Source organism: Anopheles moucheti, chromosome 2 (assembly GCF_943734755.1).
Source record: "Anopheles moucheti chromosome 2, idAnoMoucSN_F20_07, whole genome shotgun sequence".
Lineage (NCBI taxonomy): Eukaryota > Metazoa > Arthropoda > Insecta > Diptera > Culicidae > Anopheles > Anopheles moucheti.
In genome coordinates this window covers 96,546,099-96,561,701 of record NC_069140.1, presented here as the reverse complement: position 1 = coordinate 96,561,701, position 15,603 = coordinate 96,546,099, and the positions used below count along the sequence as shown (strand labels likewise).

Below are 15,603 nucleotides of genomic sequence, written 5' to 3'. Positions count from 1 at the left end.
TAAACAGAGGAAAAGAAAGGAAAGAGGTGTGTGTGTGTTTAATTTTCCTTTCGTTTGGTTTTAGCTTCTTGTTTACATCACTTTAACAATTTCTCCCACTACTTCCGACAGTCAAATGTTGTCCGTTAGCTCGCACCACTCGGTGACAAATGTACAAAAACGGCAGTAACTCTTCGTTAAACCCTAACCCTATACATGCTTGCTAAATCACACGCGGTTTATGAAGCGCGCCACGATCCTTTTGTTCACCTACCGACCCGTTTCAACGTCACGGTGCGTTTTGGACACTAACGCTACGGGTGGATTAGAGGCACCGGTCCGGTTGGAGAGTGTCGTCTGCTCTTCACCTTCCTCCTGTGCGGCTTCCATTTCAAGAATCTTCCGATGTTGTCCTAGAATTGGCAAGCGAAGGTTAAGGAATGCGGGATGATACGCTCACTAAAGGACACTCACTTGCCAACCGTATCATGATCGTACCCCACCAGATGGCCCATCCCCAACCAACGACGCAGAAGATGATGGTGAAGCATTGCGAAACGCCTACGATGCAATTGATGATAAACGAGCCGATGCGGCCCTTTATTGAATCGTGCTGGGAAAAGCGAGGTTTTCCAATGCACAGACATAACCCACCGGAAAGAACTGTTCCCGAGCCGGGCACGACAACGTTCAGGAACTACGGAGGGTAAGGAATTGAAATAGAACCGTATAACGAATGCTTGCTACGGTAAAATATGCACGAGAATACAACTCACCAAACAGAAGTAGGCCAAACAGATTGGAAGAACTGGAATAGCACCGCGCATCAAAGAGGAGTGCTCTACCAGTGACATGTCAATTTTTGGCCGTAAGTCCTGCAAAAAAAGGCGAACAGTGTTAGAACTAATTCCGAGGCGTTGTAGTACCATACTGAAGTTACCTCCGGTGGAATCGTTGGCGCAATGCTTTGCTTCTTGCTCAGATTGCTCGTCCGCCGGCTCTGGTTGTCACCCTTCTTTTTGCAGCACATCATACAGCAGCTCAGACAGTTGAAGCTATCGAACCCAACGAAACATGGTCAATCATCTTCGCAACGAAGTTAGCGCGATAAATGTGTGCGAGTGTTCACTTACGTGGACTTCACCGGGACCTTCTTTTTCGGTTTCGCCTTCACCTTCGGACGCTGGCGCTTGAAGCAGAAGCAACACTTGACCGTCTCCATCTCGACCGGTTCCTCCATCTTGTGGCGTTTAATCTGCTTACTTTTACCGTCGTCCGGTTTTGGTCGGCAACAGCAAAACAGCTTACTCCAACACGAACCGCATCGGGATTGATCTTCTGCCGGTGGATCGCTATCGATCGAGGAACGGGGCTACCGGGAAGTGTAAGGTGAGTGATGTCATGCTCCAGCTCTATACTCTCAAAGTACTAATCAAATGTCTCTTCTACCTACCACTAGTTCGCGGGATTTGTTCCGCCGACAGCTGGCGCAACAGTTGAGTGACTGCCAGCAGGAAGCTTTCGGTTTCGATTCCGCCGGTGCGCGCTGTACGATCGCCGTCGATTCCGGTGCCGTCTTCGAGTTGCGGCACCGTCTGCAGCAACCGAGCAATCGCTCCCAGCAGCCCTTTCGCGGTTCCTTCGCCGTGGTCGGCAGCTTCTCGTTCGCCAGCTGACCGTCCGCTTTACGCTTGCCGAGCCGGTTCCGGCCACCTCCGCAGCATCCACTGCAGCTCCGGAAGCATCGCCTAAATGGCAGGCAGGTCCGCGTCCAGCACGGTGCACAGCAGGCACAGCAACATTTCGAGCACTTGAGCTGTTCGTCCTCGCCAAACTCGTCGCTGCGTTCGTTCGAGAAAAAAGATATTGGAACAAAAAGGAAGTTGGTTAAACCACCACGAAAGGGAAGGATAGCCACACAGACCGGGAGTGTGTCACCGAGTGTGGATACGTTTATTGCTTCCCGTTCCGACTGTACATCCGCCCCAAGCCCAAAGTCGGCTGCCAAGTGGTGTGGAAAATGGAAACAATTAAAATTTATTGTTCCCCCCACTGGTCGGCACGTGAGCGATGCGAATGTATGCAAATCGAGCGTCCCTGAACGTTCGCTTCCTGGCGCTCACACAGGTGCGTGCTCCACTGGACGGTTACGAGTGAACTGGTGATGGTTGGACCCTTCCGATGGAAAGCTGCCCTGCACCGATACACACCGGGTGTTCATACAAAGCAAAACACAAAAATCACGACATCACCAGCTTTGTTTTGTTGCTGTGTTTGTCACGTAAAACCTCCAGGATCGGCACGCCCAAGGACGGTGGGACCTTTTGCAGGTTTTTATTTATTTTACCCGTCACGTCATGGACATTTCGTTCGGGTCGGTTATAGTTTAGTCCATGTTTTTTTTCTTTACGTAGGAGTAAGTTAGTAGGAATGTAAAATACCGTTGATGTCGGCTAGAGAATCCTTGGAATGGAAGGATACCCGAATGGGTTTGCTTTCTGCTACCTAATTAATCAGGCATGTTTTTGGAACTATGCCTCCCCAGACATTGGTGCAATTCAGGGAATGCAATTCATCGTAGGGTCCGGTGTTTCTTTACTCGTAAAGTTGTACCTAGCGAGGAACAAAACTACAACAGTAAAGCCCCCAATAAACTAATCACATTTTCTTTTTTTTTTTGAGAATTCTTTTTCTCCCTTGTGTTCGCACCTTGTGAACTCGTCTGTTAGAACAACAATGCGCAACGGATGTAGCGGACGGAAACGCGTCATAACATGACAACGCGCAAGATTTGTGGGCATGGTAATGAAATCACGAAACGAACGAAGCCTCCTCTGCAATGCTCATTAACGGTGTTTTCCTGTTGCGTTTTGATTTATTCAAACTTTTGTAATTTTTATTGTCCCTTGCGGAATGGTAATGACTCGCAATTATACGACCATTTGAGATTGGCTGTGAAGCTTTGCGTGGTTTGTCAGCAATATGGTTTTTAAAATGAAGTTATTTTGAATGAGTTAGTATGTACTTTTACTCATATTGCCTTCTAATCGGTAAAGACATCGCCAAACTCCTTCACAAAATACTTTTGTTCTGCGTGTTGCATACCTTTAGGCGGTTAGGAATATACTGAGGCGATATTTGAAATTTCCTTGATGTCTATAGTTATCAGACTTACACAACAAAAATTTATTGTTAATTAGAATTATAATATGCGTAAATATAGAGGAAATTGGTCACCGAACAATGTTCTCTGAAGGATTGTAGAAGTCGACTCAGTGATCTAATGCATCTAATGATCTAATACAATTATTAGATTACAGGACTAAATACACCATACGCTATGTTTTCTTTCTTATTTCTTCGATTGGGACACGTCCCGACTTCCAATTCCGCGGTCATATTCAAAGGTACATCTGCTCCTCTTTGAATTTTAGAATTAACACACCAAATTAACGAAATCCTTTTCTTGAAACGTAATTTACACTAAATTATCATTATCATTCGAAAAATAACAAAACCGCTCTAAAATCTAAAAAATTTATACATTCCTTTCTAATTTCACCATAGTTGATATTATACATTACACAAGGACATTTATCGGCTCCATTATGCTATTTCATCACTACGAATGTTTAGGAGCAAATTAATGAGTTTGTTATAGCTTTGCACTATCCGATAAACTCTAAACGCTGTGATTCGTTGTTATGCTACTACCGAGAGGGAGCAGCAACACATAAACACAAACGAGATAAGTAATATCATTTCCTTTCCATCTGAAACCATCGCTTTACTTCGTTTTCCGTTCCTCCGTTCCGCTTTAGACACCACTCGACGGTACACGCGATCAGCAACTTCTTGCAATTCTTTTCATAATTCCACTAAAGCATAAACCAATTTACCTCAAGTTGGTATGTTTGCACCTGTTCAAACTTTTCTACTAAACGGCAGCACCTGCGTTAGCTAACCTCGATTAATACACTCGCAGATGGCGCAGTGCCGTGTACTGAAACGCGCACTTTTCCAAAAATAGGACTCTATTAACCAAATACCATCCGTAAGTAGGGCTATTTTTGGCAATACGGCGCGCTGGAATTTGGGAACTCCACAAGGCGAACGAACGAGAAATATGAACCCGCGACTTGTTGGCAAGCCCGTAGCCCGTTTGCTACTGAAACCCTTCGAAACGGGGTTGATTAATCCGCATCCTCGGTAGCTTCGGTAGCTGTTTCTCCCTCACCGTGATGGTCCTCCCCCCTAAATAAGTGGTGCTGTCCCGTTTTGCTAACCTGTGCCACGTACGAATTAATTCACTCTGGCTATCGTGCAGCGAAATGCTGTACACGGAGGACTCTCTGCTGACCACCGGCCGATTACCGTCGTACGCCGTCGTCGTCGTCACCCTCATCGTGGCGCTCAGTTTTGGGGCGTTTGTAGCGGAGGGAACCGTCTTGTTGCGTACTGCTCTGTTGCCTTTCCTTTTTTAAATACACCCTTAACTTTTATTTTAGCGCCATACCACGTCACTCACGGCGGTAAGCACGGGGGGGGCGCGCAAAATGTGTTCGCCAAAGAAGCAGATATCGCTCCGGAGCAATCTTATACGCGGTACCTCCTGCACTAAGCTCGGTCGTTGGTTGGGCGGTTGGAAATAAAAATGAGGTCGTCACAGAGTTTGTTGACGGGGGATAAGGGAGAACAAACGCAACCCGGCACTACAACGACTACTCACAACCACGGCAAAGTCTCGCACACGGCAGAGGTTTGAATAATTATAAAGAAAAATATATAATCACACCACCAACGTGTTGACCGTTTGGAAAAATGTTCCTTCGCGGACATTCGCTGTGTTTCGTTCCGGCACGACGTCCTAAGTAGAGCAAAACGTCGCACGGCCCACGGAGCTGTCTTATCGCACAATAATACCACTGTCTGCACGTACACGTGTTATGGCACTATCCTTCAACGGTACGAGCCTGCCTTGGGCCACCCAAAACCGGGTGACATAGTAGGTGCCATCTTAACCCGTAACGCTCGAGGATAACAAACAACACTTGAATGTCTCGCAATCCCACCGCGGAAGCACCGCGGGACAAACCGAACCGATTGGATCAACCGTACGAACCGGTGTACAAGGGTGGCGACTGTAAACAGAGACTCAAACCGGAGTAGCCGAACCTACTGAAGTGAGTCCTGGGACCGTTGGAACCTCTTCGGTTTTTAACTTCCTCGTGCCGATTACGTCTTCGTTTACCTCGTCCGCTTTCCGTACTTCCCGTAACCCGGTCCGGTGTTCGGCAACGGCGTTCTAATCAATGCAAAATATTGAATATGCTAACAAAAAAGTATTTTAAATTCAAATTGGTTACAACACAGAGGTTTAAGTCTTTCTTTTTTTTGTTGCTTTGTTTGCAAATCCGCAAACCGTTCTCGTTCCTTTCTTCGTTTTGTATCGAGACTTTCTAAACTGCTCTGGAGTTTGTTTTTTGTTTTTGCGCCTTAGCACTAATGGTGAAGAAAATTGAATAAATTTTAACTTCTTTTCTGTTTGCTCACTCTCACTCTTTTCTTCCTCATGTCGTGGGGTCTGTACAATGACATAAAGAACTTTAATAAGTGGGCAAAAGAGAATTTTGATATGGGGGTTTGCTAAACGTAGGCTTGTATAGTATGCAAAACGCCTTGAAAACCGCCCGAAACTATGCATTTTGCACTACAAAATGCTCATAGTAGTACAAACAAATAGAAACATATCCTTATTTTAGCTAGTAAAGTCATTTCATTCGACTTAAGTTTTTGAAAAGTATTTTTAAACTTGCAACAAATGAGAGAAAATGTGTATTTTTTTTTAAATAAAATATATGGGTTATTAAAGCAAAGGAAATCATTTGAACATTTTTTAGTAAAATTATGATAAAAAACAATATTTTGCGAAGGCTTATTTTGTCCTCTTCCTTTCTGATTCCCACTGTTCCGTACGCTGACCAACGCTGAGTGACTGGAAAGTGGCAAATGGACGAGAAATCGATTTGTGACACTTTTCCGTTTTCTTTGCCGACTACGCCCGATTTCTTTGCCCGGTAAATGGCCTTCCCAGCCCCAGTTCGTAATGCGAACCATAAAAAGAAACCGAAAGGATCGATCGTTGACCAGCGGGCAAGGTCTTACAGGCTCGCTTTCGCCTGGTTCCTGGCACCTCGGCCACCTGGCGCTGGTTGTCGTTCGTTGAGTAGTCACCCAGGTGTGGTGGAATTTCCCGTGACTTTGGTTGGTGGGGTCCTTCCGCTACAGCCCATTGCGTGACTTTGACTTTGATGATGTTAGGGGAAGCCGTTTTGGAAGACACCACATAACGGAACGGTCGGTAAACGGTGTTAGATTTCGGCTACAAATCACCCAATTTCTGGGGGCACGGGGAAGGAACGTATCGTTAATCATCATTCGCCGATCCGTCTTCCGGTTTGCGAAATGCGAACTCCAACACCGCCGAGGTTGATTAATGGTGAATGGCAAATTTACGTAAATGAGCACAACCTTTGTCTCGAGTCTTAATGTCCACAATGGCCAAACGTGGAAGGCTATCACCATTATTTCGGTGCACCATTTATCATTGTGAGCACCACGTATTGATTTGAGTATAATAACACTAAAGTGAAATTATTATCATTATTTCACACAACTCTTCACACTTTCCTTTCATCGGCAATGGGATTTTCTTCTGTAATGGTTATAAGAAAAGTATCGCAATCATCACGTTTTCCCTCGGCCCAACACGTGCCAAAACACGAAGCTCCGAATCCCAGTCCCTGTAGGAAGTGTAATAAACATAAACAAAAAATGAAACCCCCAACACACACATGTGCTCGCAAGCCGTCTCTGTCGTCGACAGGAGCAGGAGAATGAGAAAGTACTGGCACAAACTGCAGCCAAGGAAATCTGCATTCCCGACCAACACCCATGCATTCCCATGCCGAGTGCCGAGTGGAAAAATGCAAAATCCCGACTCGTGAATTATTTTACAACGCAACGCTGCCGGGTTGGACAACGGTGGAGGTCGGAACGGAATAAAATAACTGCAACAAACTTCACTGTCACGCTAGCCGTTTTTGCACCCCTTGTCTAAAGGGGGGGTCTCGCGGTCTTTATTTCCCTCAATTCCGAAGTGGTAAGGCACGAGTGGAGACCTTCACTTTAAAAATGCAATGCAAAGGAAAACTAGTGGCGCAAGAGTAGTTTTCTTGTTTTTTGCATGGGCAAACCGAGGATATCGCGTCATTGGCGTTCCACTGTCTAGATAAAGGACTGTTGCATTTTAAGACAGCGTTACATCTTCACCGGACACGTTTAAACAATTTAATTGCCTTCAGCTGTGCGTGCGTTGATTTGACACGTTAATGATACGTGAAAGTGTTGTGTGTAATAAAGCTGTTAATCGATACTTTAATTAGAAGGGAAATGTGAATTTTAGCATCAATTTTGATTGGTGGTTGTCTTAGAGGACAGGTATTTTTAATGAGAAAATGGAAAAGGAGTCACTCAATCCAACGATGTTCATGACATTGTTTAAATTAAATTTCTTAAATTTTATGCCTTCTTCCACTAATATGTTGAACAAATTTCTTTGATTTTTGGCTAACCCTCAGTGAGCGCTCAAAATTCGTTTGCGTGCCTGCTGCCCGGTTGAAGCACACGATAAGAACCACCCATAAGTGCTCCACCCAACTAATAAGCGGGTGACGGAAATATGCAAATTTGCTAACTACCATCTACGGGTTGAAGCGAAAGCACGCGAGAGAGAGAGAGTATGCGAAAATAGGAGCGAAAACATCCTTCCTTAAGGACCTCCTGCTTTACAACCCAAACCCAACAAGACGCAGATTCAGGCGCACGAGTGTGCATGGGCACACTTCCGGTTGTACGGTGGCAGCATAACTCACTGACCCTCATTCTTCCTTTGACCCCCTTTTTCTGTGCCGTCCCGATTCCACGATAAGCGTATAATTCTCTTTTAAACGAGCATGCTTTAAAGCGAACCACACAAACACACTTACACACATCGGATGGCATGGAAAATCCACTTCTAATCACGTCACGTTACTTAAACGAGTCTCGCGAAACAGGATGAGCGATTAAAAGTAGGTTAAGGTGTGTGGAAGGAAGATAATTGCTGTGTAAATTATGAATACAAATGAGTTTCCAGCAGTGATAGCTCGGAGAGTTTTCCTTATCACAGGTAGCAATGAAATCGGTTCGTAAGGGGTTATTACTGTCGTGATTAAGTCGTATTATTACTTTAATTATAGAACTCCAACAGTTTTGTAATGAATCCAGTGTAAAATTGATTCAAAATATATATGCAAGGAGTTTTACAAACAAAAAAACAAACACAACAAAAACAAAAAAAAACAAAACAAAAAAACAAACAATACAAAAATTTAAAAAATTCGCAATATATTTAAATATTTTATAATAATTCTGAACCAATCAGATTAGAAGGAGAATTCCCCCTTTATGTGGATACGCAAATGAAACGCAGCATAACAACGCGCAAAATCGAAACTGAAGACAAACGACCTCCTTATAATAGACGTTAGACATCAACGTGACATTAAGCGACGAACCGCTTAATATGTGAGTGAAAGGCGATAAGTAAGTGTCCACCTACCTGTTGTTTGTGCCACCTGCTCCCTCCTGGCCCATCGTACGGTCGCGCATCGACTCCGTGTTGGCACTTGAAACGTTATCCATCCCCGGACTGCGGCTACCCTGCTGCTGCTTATGCTCCGCCATGGGTGACTTCATCCGGTGCTCTCCATTGTACTCGTTCGACACCTTCTCCCCTTCACCGTCGCCCGCCACCGTCAGCTCGTGTGTAGCTACCCCCATCGATCCCTGTCCATCGCCCCCCGCTGCACCACCCCCGTGGCTCGTCTCCGTGTCGGTCGTATCGTCGTGCTCCTGCGAGCCCTCCGTCACCTTCTGCATCGTTTGCGGTGGCATCGTACCGCCGCTCTCGCCGTCTGCTCCCGCAGCTGCTGCCGCTGCCGCCGGTGGCCGTATGTTGGTGAAGGAGCGCGCGTGAGCAATGCTTTTGATCGACAATAACGAACCGCGGCTCATCATCCTTCGCAGTGGTTTCGTGCTGGTGGGTTTCTCGTTCATGCCGGCCGCTCGCGAACCGACGGCATCCTCTGCGGCTCCTTCCCCGCCGGAAGTGGCCGTCCCCGGTGCGTTTCGCATCGAGGCCGACTGCAACCGTGTGGAAGAAGCCATCGCACCATCGATGCCGGTTGCTGCAGTGTTGGCAGTGTCTGGACGTTCCGCTCCACCCGCTCCACGGTCCAGATTTCGCCTGCTGCCCTTCAAGCTGATCAAGCTCAGCAACGATCCTTTGCTCTGCAGCTTCGGTGTCGGTCGGGCCGACTTAACTCCCGCATCTGGAACTCCCTCCGTCATGGAGTTGAGCGGACTTTTCCCACCGAGCTCGGTGCCGGAGGTATCTCCACCGCCGCCGGAAGTCTCACCACCTGTCGCCGCACCAGTGGCTGCCGATTGATGAAGACTCGATCGAGAATCCGATCGCTTGTTGATCAACGAACTCTTGGAGTCACTCTTCTTCGGCTTTCCGCCCAAAGTGACGATGGATTTATTGCTGTCACTCTTTTTGAGTGATCGTTCCGAGTCACGCTTCTCGATGCGATCCTTCGCGTCGGAACCAGCTCCATCCATCCCCTTAGACGACCCTTTGCCACGCATCTCGCCTCGGCTATCGCTTTTCGTCAGTCCACTGCCCGAGCCCGCCATGTCGTTGTCGGAGTGCCGATTCGCTTTCGACTGGATCAGAGAGCTGCTGCTCTTTCCACCCCGTCCACTCTTCCCGGCCCCCATCGACCCGCCCGCACCCGTCGATGCTTTCTGGTTCTTCTCGTACAGCTTGGTGGCTTTTCGCAGCTGGGCCGGATCGAGGCCCACGGCGGAGCTACTTCTACGGAGTTGCCTTCCACGCGCTCCTGCGGCCGATTTCGCTCTATTTACGCCTGCGCCGCCTGTGGTCTGTCCTTTCCCACTCTTCACACGCCCCGCCCCCACTCCACCGGGTTTCCCCCGCGAGTCTCTTTCCGCTGCCTTCGCACTTTTATCTCTCCTTCGGGCGTTTGGGGTCAGTTTTTCCACCATTCCACCATCCTTGCCTCCTCGCTGCCCACCTGCTTTCGCACCTTTCGGAAGGTCCGCATCGGCCGGTTTTCGTCGTCCACCCGGTCCGGCTGTGCCCACACGATCGCTCCGCGTCCGGAAGCTGGCGGCATAGTTCAGAGCACTCTTCAGCATTCCTCCTCCCCCTGGGGAAGCCTTTTTCGTCCTGCTCGATCGCTCGTCTCGATCACGTTGCCTGTATGGATCAAAGTAATCGTCATCGTCATCATCGTACCGCGTGCCCTTTTTGCCGAAGGGAGCCTTCTTTTTGTCCTTAGCACTTGTTGCTGCTGCTTTCGGTGTCGCCTTTGTCCCCTTTCCCTTTTTGCCACCCGCTCGCTTCTCCTTCACACCGTTCCCTTCCGAATCCTTCCGTACACCCGATCGTACGATGCCGAACTTCATCTTCAGTGCCATTTTGCGTTTCTCTCCACTCTCTTCCTCCTGTGCGGGTTTGGTCGCGGGCGGCTTCGTTACCTTCTCCGGCTCCGGTTCGGAACCCTTCCGCGCACTTTCGATGATGGCTCGGGCGAGATTGAAGCGCCGCTTTTTCGGTGGTGATGCTTGTGCCTCGGGCTCCTTGCCAGATGGCGGCTCTTTGCCCTGCAGCTGCGTTTGCCGTTCGACGGACGGTTCTTTGCTGTCTTCTCCACCGCTGGGTGACATCTCCTTGCTCTTGTCCCTCGACCGAGGTGACATCAAAAGCCCCCGGATGTTGAAAACGGGTGCCCGGAAACCTCCCTTCTTGCCACCTTCCTTACCACCGCCGGATCCCTCCTTCAGATCGGCCTGCGAGCTCTCCATCGAACCCTTGTCCGGTACGGGAGAGAGGGTGGGCCGACTCGAGAACGGTTTGTAGCCAAACAGCTTCATGTTCTTCAGCTGGTGTTCCGGAATCGATATACGATCACCGTCCGTCCCAGTTCCGGACAGGCCCGACTCGCTTGGTGTGGGCGTAATCGAACGTCCATCCTCCGACGGCTGCGTGATTGTCACTTTGGCACTTGGCATGGTCGATTTTTTGCTAATCACCTCGAGTACGCCACGTTGTCGTCGGCCCGGATTCGATGCCAGGGACAGAGAGGTTTTCGACTTCGTTGGACGTTTCGTGCGAGCGGATCCCTCAGCCGGGTGACCGTCCTTGGTGCGTCCACCGATTGTACTGAGTGATAGTTCCGAACCGCTGAAGCGTCTCCGGTGGCCGTGCGGGGCACTGATGGAACCGTCTTCCGTGAAGTCAGCACCATAACCGTAGCCATAGAAACCGACGTTCGAGGTACCGTGAGTAGCGGAACTTGCCGAGAGGATACGGGACGATGCAAGACGGTGCTTCTCGCGGTAGGGTGAATATCTGTTTCCACCGGCCAGATCAAACGAACTGGACTTGGGCAGCACTTCGTTAATGATGGTGAAGGCGGTGTTTTTATGCTGGCGTGCATCCGATACTCTAAAAAAAAATAAACACAATTAATATATTGATAATTTTTCATACAGAAAGCACATAAGTACAGTAGAGCAGGGTTTTTCATGCACTAAAATAATATTTAAATAATAAAACATAATGATTATTGCTTAATATTGAAGGTATACTAACACTTTTTATTAATTATTGAATAATTTATTATTAATTGAATAAAAATTTATAATAAATTAAATTAAATCGAATTTAATAATAATTAAAACGATATAAAAAATTAAACAACAGAAAAAACCATAAAATATTAAGTGATGGAGACGCCCGGTACTTCAAATATGATCGAGCGATAATGGAGACGCCCAGTTATTTATAGTTCCCAAAATACTCACCTAAAATTAGATCCCGTGTTTATCTTATCCCTGATAATGGCAGTCGATGGGTCTGTACGCCCGTAGCGTAACATGCGTTCAAACTCACTGTTCGCATCACTCGACGTCGAAGGGTCGTGAATACCCCCGACGGGCAGTGCCGATGCTCCCTCTTCATAACCCATCGGTCCGTGTCCCAGCACGGTAAATGTGGCCGTACCCGTGGAGCTGTCGCCCCCCATATCGACCATTCCGCCACGCATCCCGTAAGCACTCGCGTCTGTGATGGAGTTACGGCGGGAGGCACGGGCCGCCGCTGCCGCCCGCGGGTTCTGGAAGACGCCATTTTCGATCCGACGCGTGATGTTGCCACCGGTGAACTGTTGCACATCGGCCACTGTGCGGCTGTTGGTGGGAATGAGGCTGTGCTGATACTCATGCTCGGAGAAATCGATCCAATCGTTCTGCTTCAGCAAATCCATATCAAAAATGTTCGATCTAAAGAGGTGTAATCAGAGATCAATTATTATTAATTGGGTTTTACGATAAAACTCTTCTCTAAATAAAATCTTCTATTATCGGTTAAAACCAAAAGTTATTTCAAATAAAACCACTTACTCAAAACAAAGAAATTCGAAATTTTTTATTCTAGCAAACAAGATATTTCAGAAACTTTTTGCAACACCCAAGAAAGCTTCTGGCGTCAGTTTGACGTTCGCAGTAGACATTGTCAAAAGCTCGAAGTCGAAAAGTGTGTCAAAGTAGCTTGCGTGTGTTAGTAACATTAGCGGAATGGGTCTGCTTGTACATAAAACAAAAAATCCCCTCGAAAGAGACCCCTGTTGAGGTGGTCTCAGTGTTTGCAGCGACCACAACAGAGACCACCAGGACGCGATACCAACCGGTAGAGCCAAAAACCGCTTGGAACCGGTTGGAAGTAAATAATGTCACGGTGATGAGAGACTTACGTACCCGCGTGTACATAATGCCGCAAGTTGGTCAGTCGGACTATTTGTTTCGTTTGTTTTATTTCTCTTCCTCCGACCACACTCGGGACGGTCTTATGAGTTGGAATGTAAATGATGGACCCACTTCGCACCGTTGCTTCTTGCGGGGTACGGCAATGTCTTGCCAGGGACCTCCCGACGTGCAGCTCTCCTTGACCGGCCGTCACCGTCGCTTTCGATGAGGATAAGTTCAGGGAGATAATGAAGGGTGGCGCAAGCGATAAAACTCGACACCTGATTTCGGACACTAGCGAAGGCCTTTCCGGGCCGGGTTTGACCGTCAAAACGGACGTCATGGCTGGACGGTCGTTGTGGTTGGCATTTGCTTTAATATTCTCTCGTGTCTATTAGTGGAGGTTTTATTTGTTGAGTGGATTTGATATTTGCAGATGTACTCAGTATTGTTGAGAAGGTTTACTTTTTCGTAGATTGGGCGTCACAAATATTTGAGATGATAAAATATCTAATGTATGGTTTGCAATAATATTTTAAACTCTTTGCCTCGAACTAGACATTGTTTGCAGCCGTTTTGCAACATTATAAACAATGTGGCACGTATTACTTCGACAAAATCTTGATATTTCTACTCAGTTCGGTACATACCATGCAGAAAAACAAAACAAAATGGTTGACATTTTTAAAATGTCAAACTACCCGGTCTCAGGACATCTTTCTGCCCAATGGACAAACATGAAGATAGGAATGCACAGGCACAACAAAGGTAAAAACCTTTAAAACAAGAAAAAAAACTCACTCACATTTACTCGAAAGAAAAAGAATGCCCAAAACGTCCTTGAGTTGGGGAACCGGTCGGGAATAAAACAACTTTCATTCCGATCGACCGGAACAGGACGAATGTGCAGCGAATGGCAGTACGGCGCAAGGGTCTTAAAAATAGTTTTGGGGCAAAATATTACCACCATGAGATCATGACTCTGATGCGTTACCGGGTCGTCCGTCGTCCATTATTCTATTATAAGACAAACTCGTGATGGCACTCGGGCTCACGTCATCAATGTGATGACATTTCTTGCTCGCACCGTCAGTGGGGATTCGGAGTGGGAAAATCCGGCGCTGGAATGTCCCTATTTCCCGCTTGGGTGGCAGAGGCAAACTGGTTTCATGTAAGCAATGTGAACTATTTATTCGTACCACAACCCTACACCGGGGAACAAAGCCGGCAAAACGATCGCATTTTGGTGGTCTGGTGTAGCGTTCAAGCAGTTACAGGATTATTTTTAGAAGGGTCGTTTAGTTTTATGACGTAACGCTATAATTGTTTTCCTTATTCGTGTTGTGGTTTTTTGTGTGAGGAAGCAAAATTTTTGCAGAAATGAGTGTTCCGTACTAATGAAATGAAATGGGTAGTTTTACTATTTTAAATTGCTTAGCCACTTTTAGCGATTTAAAGTGGACGTTCGTTCACTCACCTGCTATTGCTAAGGTCTACTCCAATGCTAGCCGACTGTGTTCTACCGAAACTTCGACTTCTGGCCGGCATTTCGCTGTACGTTGTCACATTGTTCCCGACGGTCGGTTTCACCACTCCGGCACTAATTTTTCGTCCACCAACCCCTCCACCACCACCACCTCCTCCCACTGCTGATGCGGCACGATACCCTCCGGCACCACCACCACCACCAGCGACACTGCCCATCCCGTGCGCGTACTGTTCAAACAGTGCGTCCCGTTCCGCCTGCCGCTGCCTTTCCTGCTCGTTGTACAGCTTCGCATGGTACAGCTCAATGTTGTTTTTTAGGTTCTGATACAGATCCTCACCGCCGAGCAGATCGGCGTGCCGCGCGGCGGGCAGTACCGGATCACCGAACAGGCTGGTCGTGGCTGTGCCGGTCGTGCTGGCACTGTGCTGCCCCTTGATCGATCTTTGATTTTCCAACGATGACGATGGCGTGGTGGACGAACCGTAGCTCCCGAGAAAGCCACGGCCACCGCCGTACGTATGGTGGCCGGGCGGATAGCGCTGCGGCACTGTGGAAGCTGCTGACGCTCTGGCTGTGCTGCTGCTGCTTCGCCCGTCATTCTGGCTGTACATTCTGGCAGGTCTGCCAGTTCTGCCAGCGGCGGCGAGTTGCTACGATGGTGTCGAACCGGGTCGGTCGCGCTAGTGTCCGGTCCGCGCTGGAACGGGAACACCTGGTACGGGGCAGATTGATGGATGTGGATTGTGGTTAGTGAAAGCGTACGAAGCGAAGACCAATTAACGAGCAGGAAGTGAACCCTCCCGGCGAGGTTTATATAACGATATTATAATTATGATTATACGGTCACAAATTGACCGAAGGAAGTTGTTTACTTTAGTTACAGGTTGCATCGAAACAGCCGGGGGATTGTTATTATGATCCTGCAAGGATAAACTTATTTAAAATTAAAAGAAAATTAATTTACAAAAATATTTTCAATACATGAACGAATAATAAACAATACTTAAAGTGAGGAGACTAACAATAGTGTGTTTTTTTAAATTAATTAACACCTCGCCTAGTTAATTGCTTAATAACACTTTCGCACAGACATAAAACTCAAAATGAGGTGACTGAAACGACGGGCTTTAATGGGCTGCTCGCAGCAAAGCACACCGAAACATCCATTTCACTTTCTTTATTTTGTTCTACTAAATGGC

At 47.4% G+C, this 15,603-nt stretch overlaps 1 protein-coding gene across 1 annotated transcript; it reads right to left on the bottom strand.

Moving 5' to 3' along the window:
* Positions 1 to 249: 249 nt before the first annotated feature.
* Positions 250 to 15,015, bottom strand: LOC128300471 (protein stum). Its single transcript, XM_053036540.1, has 10 exons — positions 14,613 to 15,015; positions 14,393 to 14,537; positions 11,977 to 12,453; positions 8,642 to 11,617; positions 1,433 to 1,820; positions 1,113 to 1,351; positions 920 to 1,034; positions 756 to 854; positions 454 to 676; positions 250 to 392 (listed from the first exon to the last, which is right to left on the bottom strand). The coding sequence occupies exons 1-10, from the start codon at positions 15,013 to 15,015 to the stop codon at positions 250 to 252; spliced, it is 5,208 nt and encodes a 1,735-aa protein (XP_052892500.1).
* Between the last annotated feature and the right edge of the window lie 588 nt (positions 15,016 to 15,603).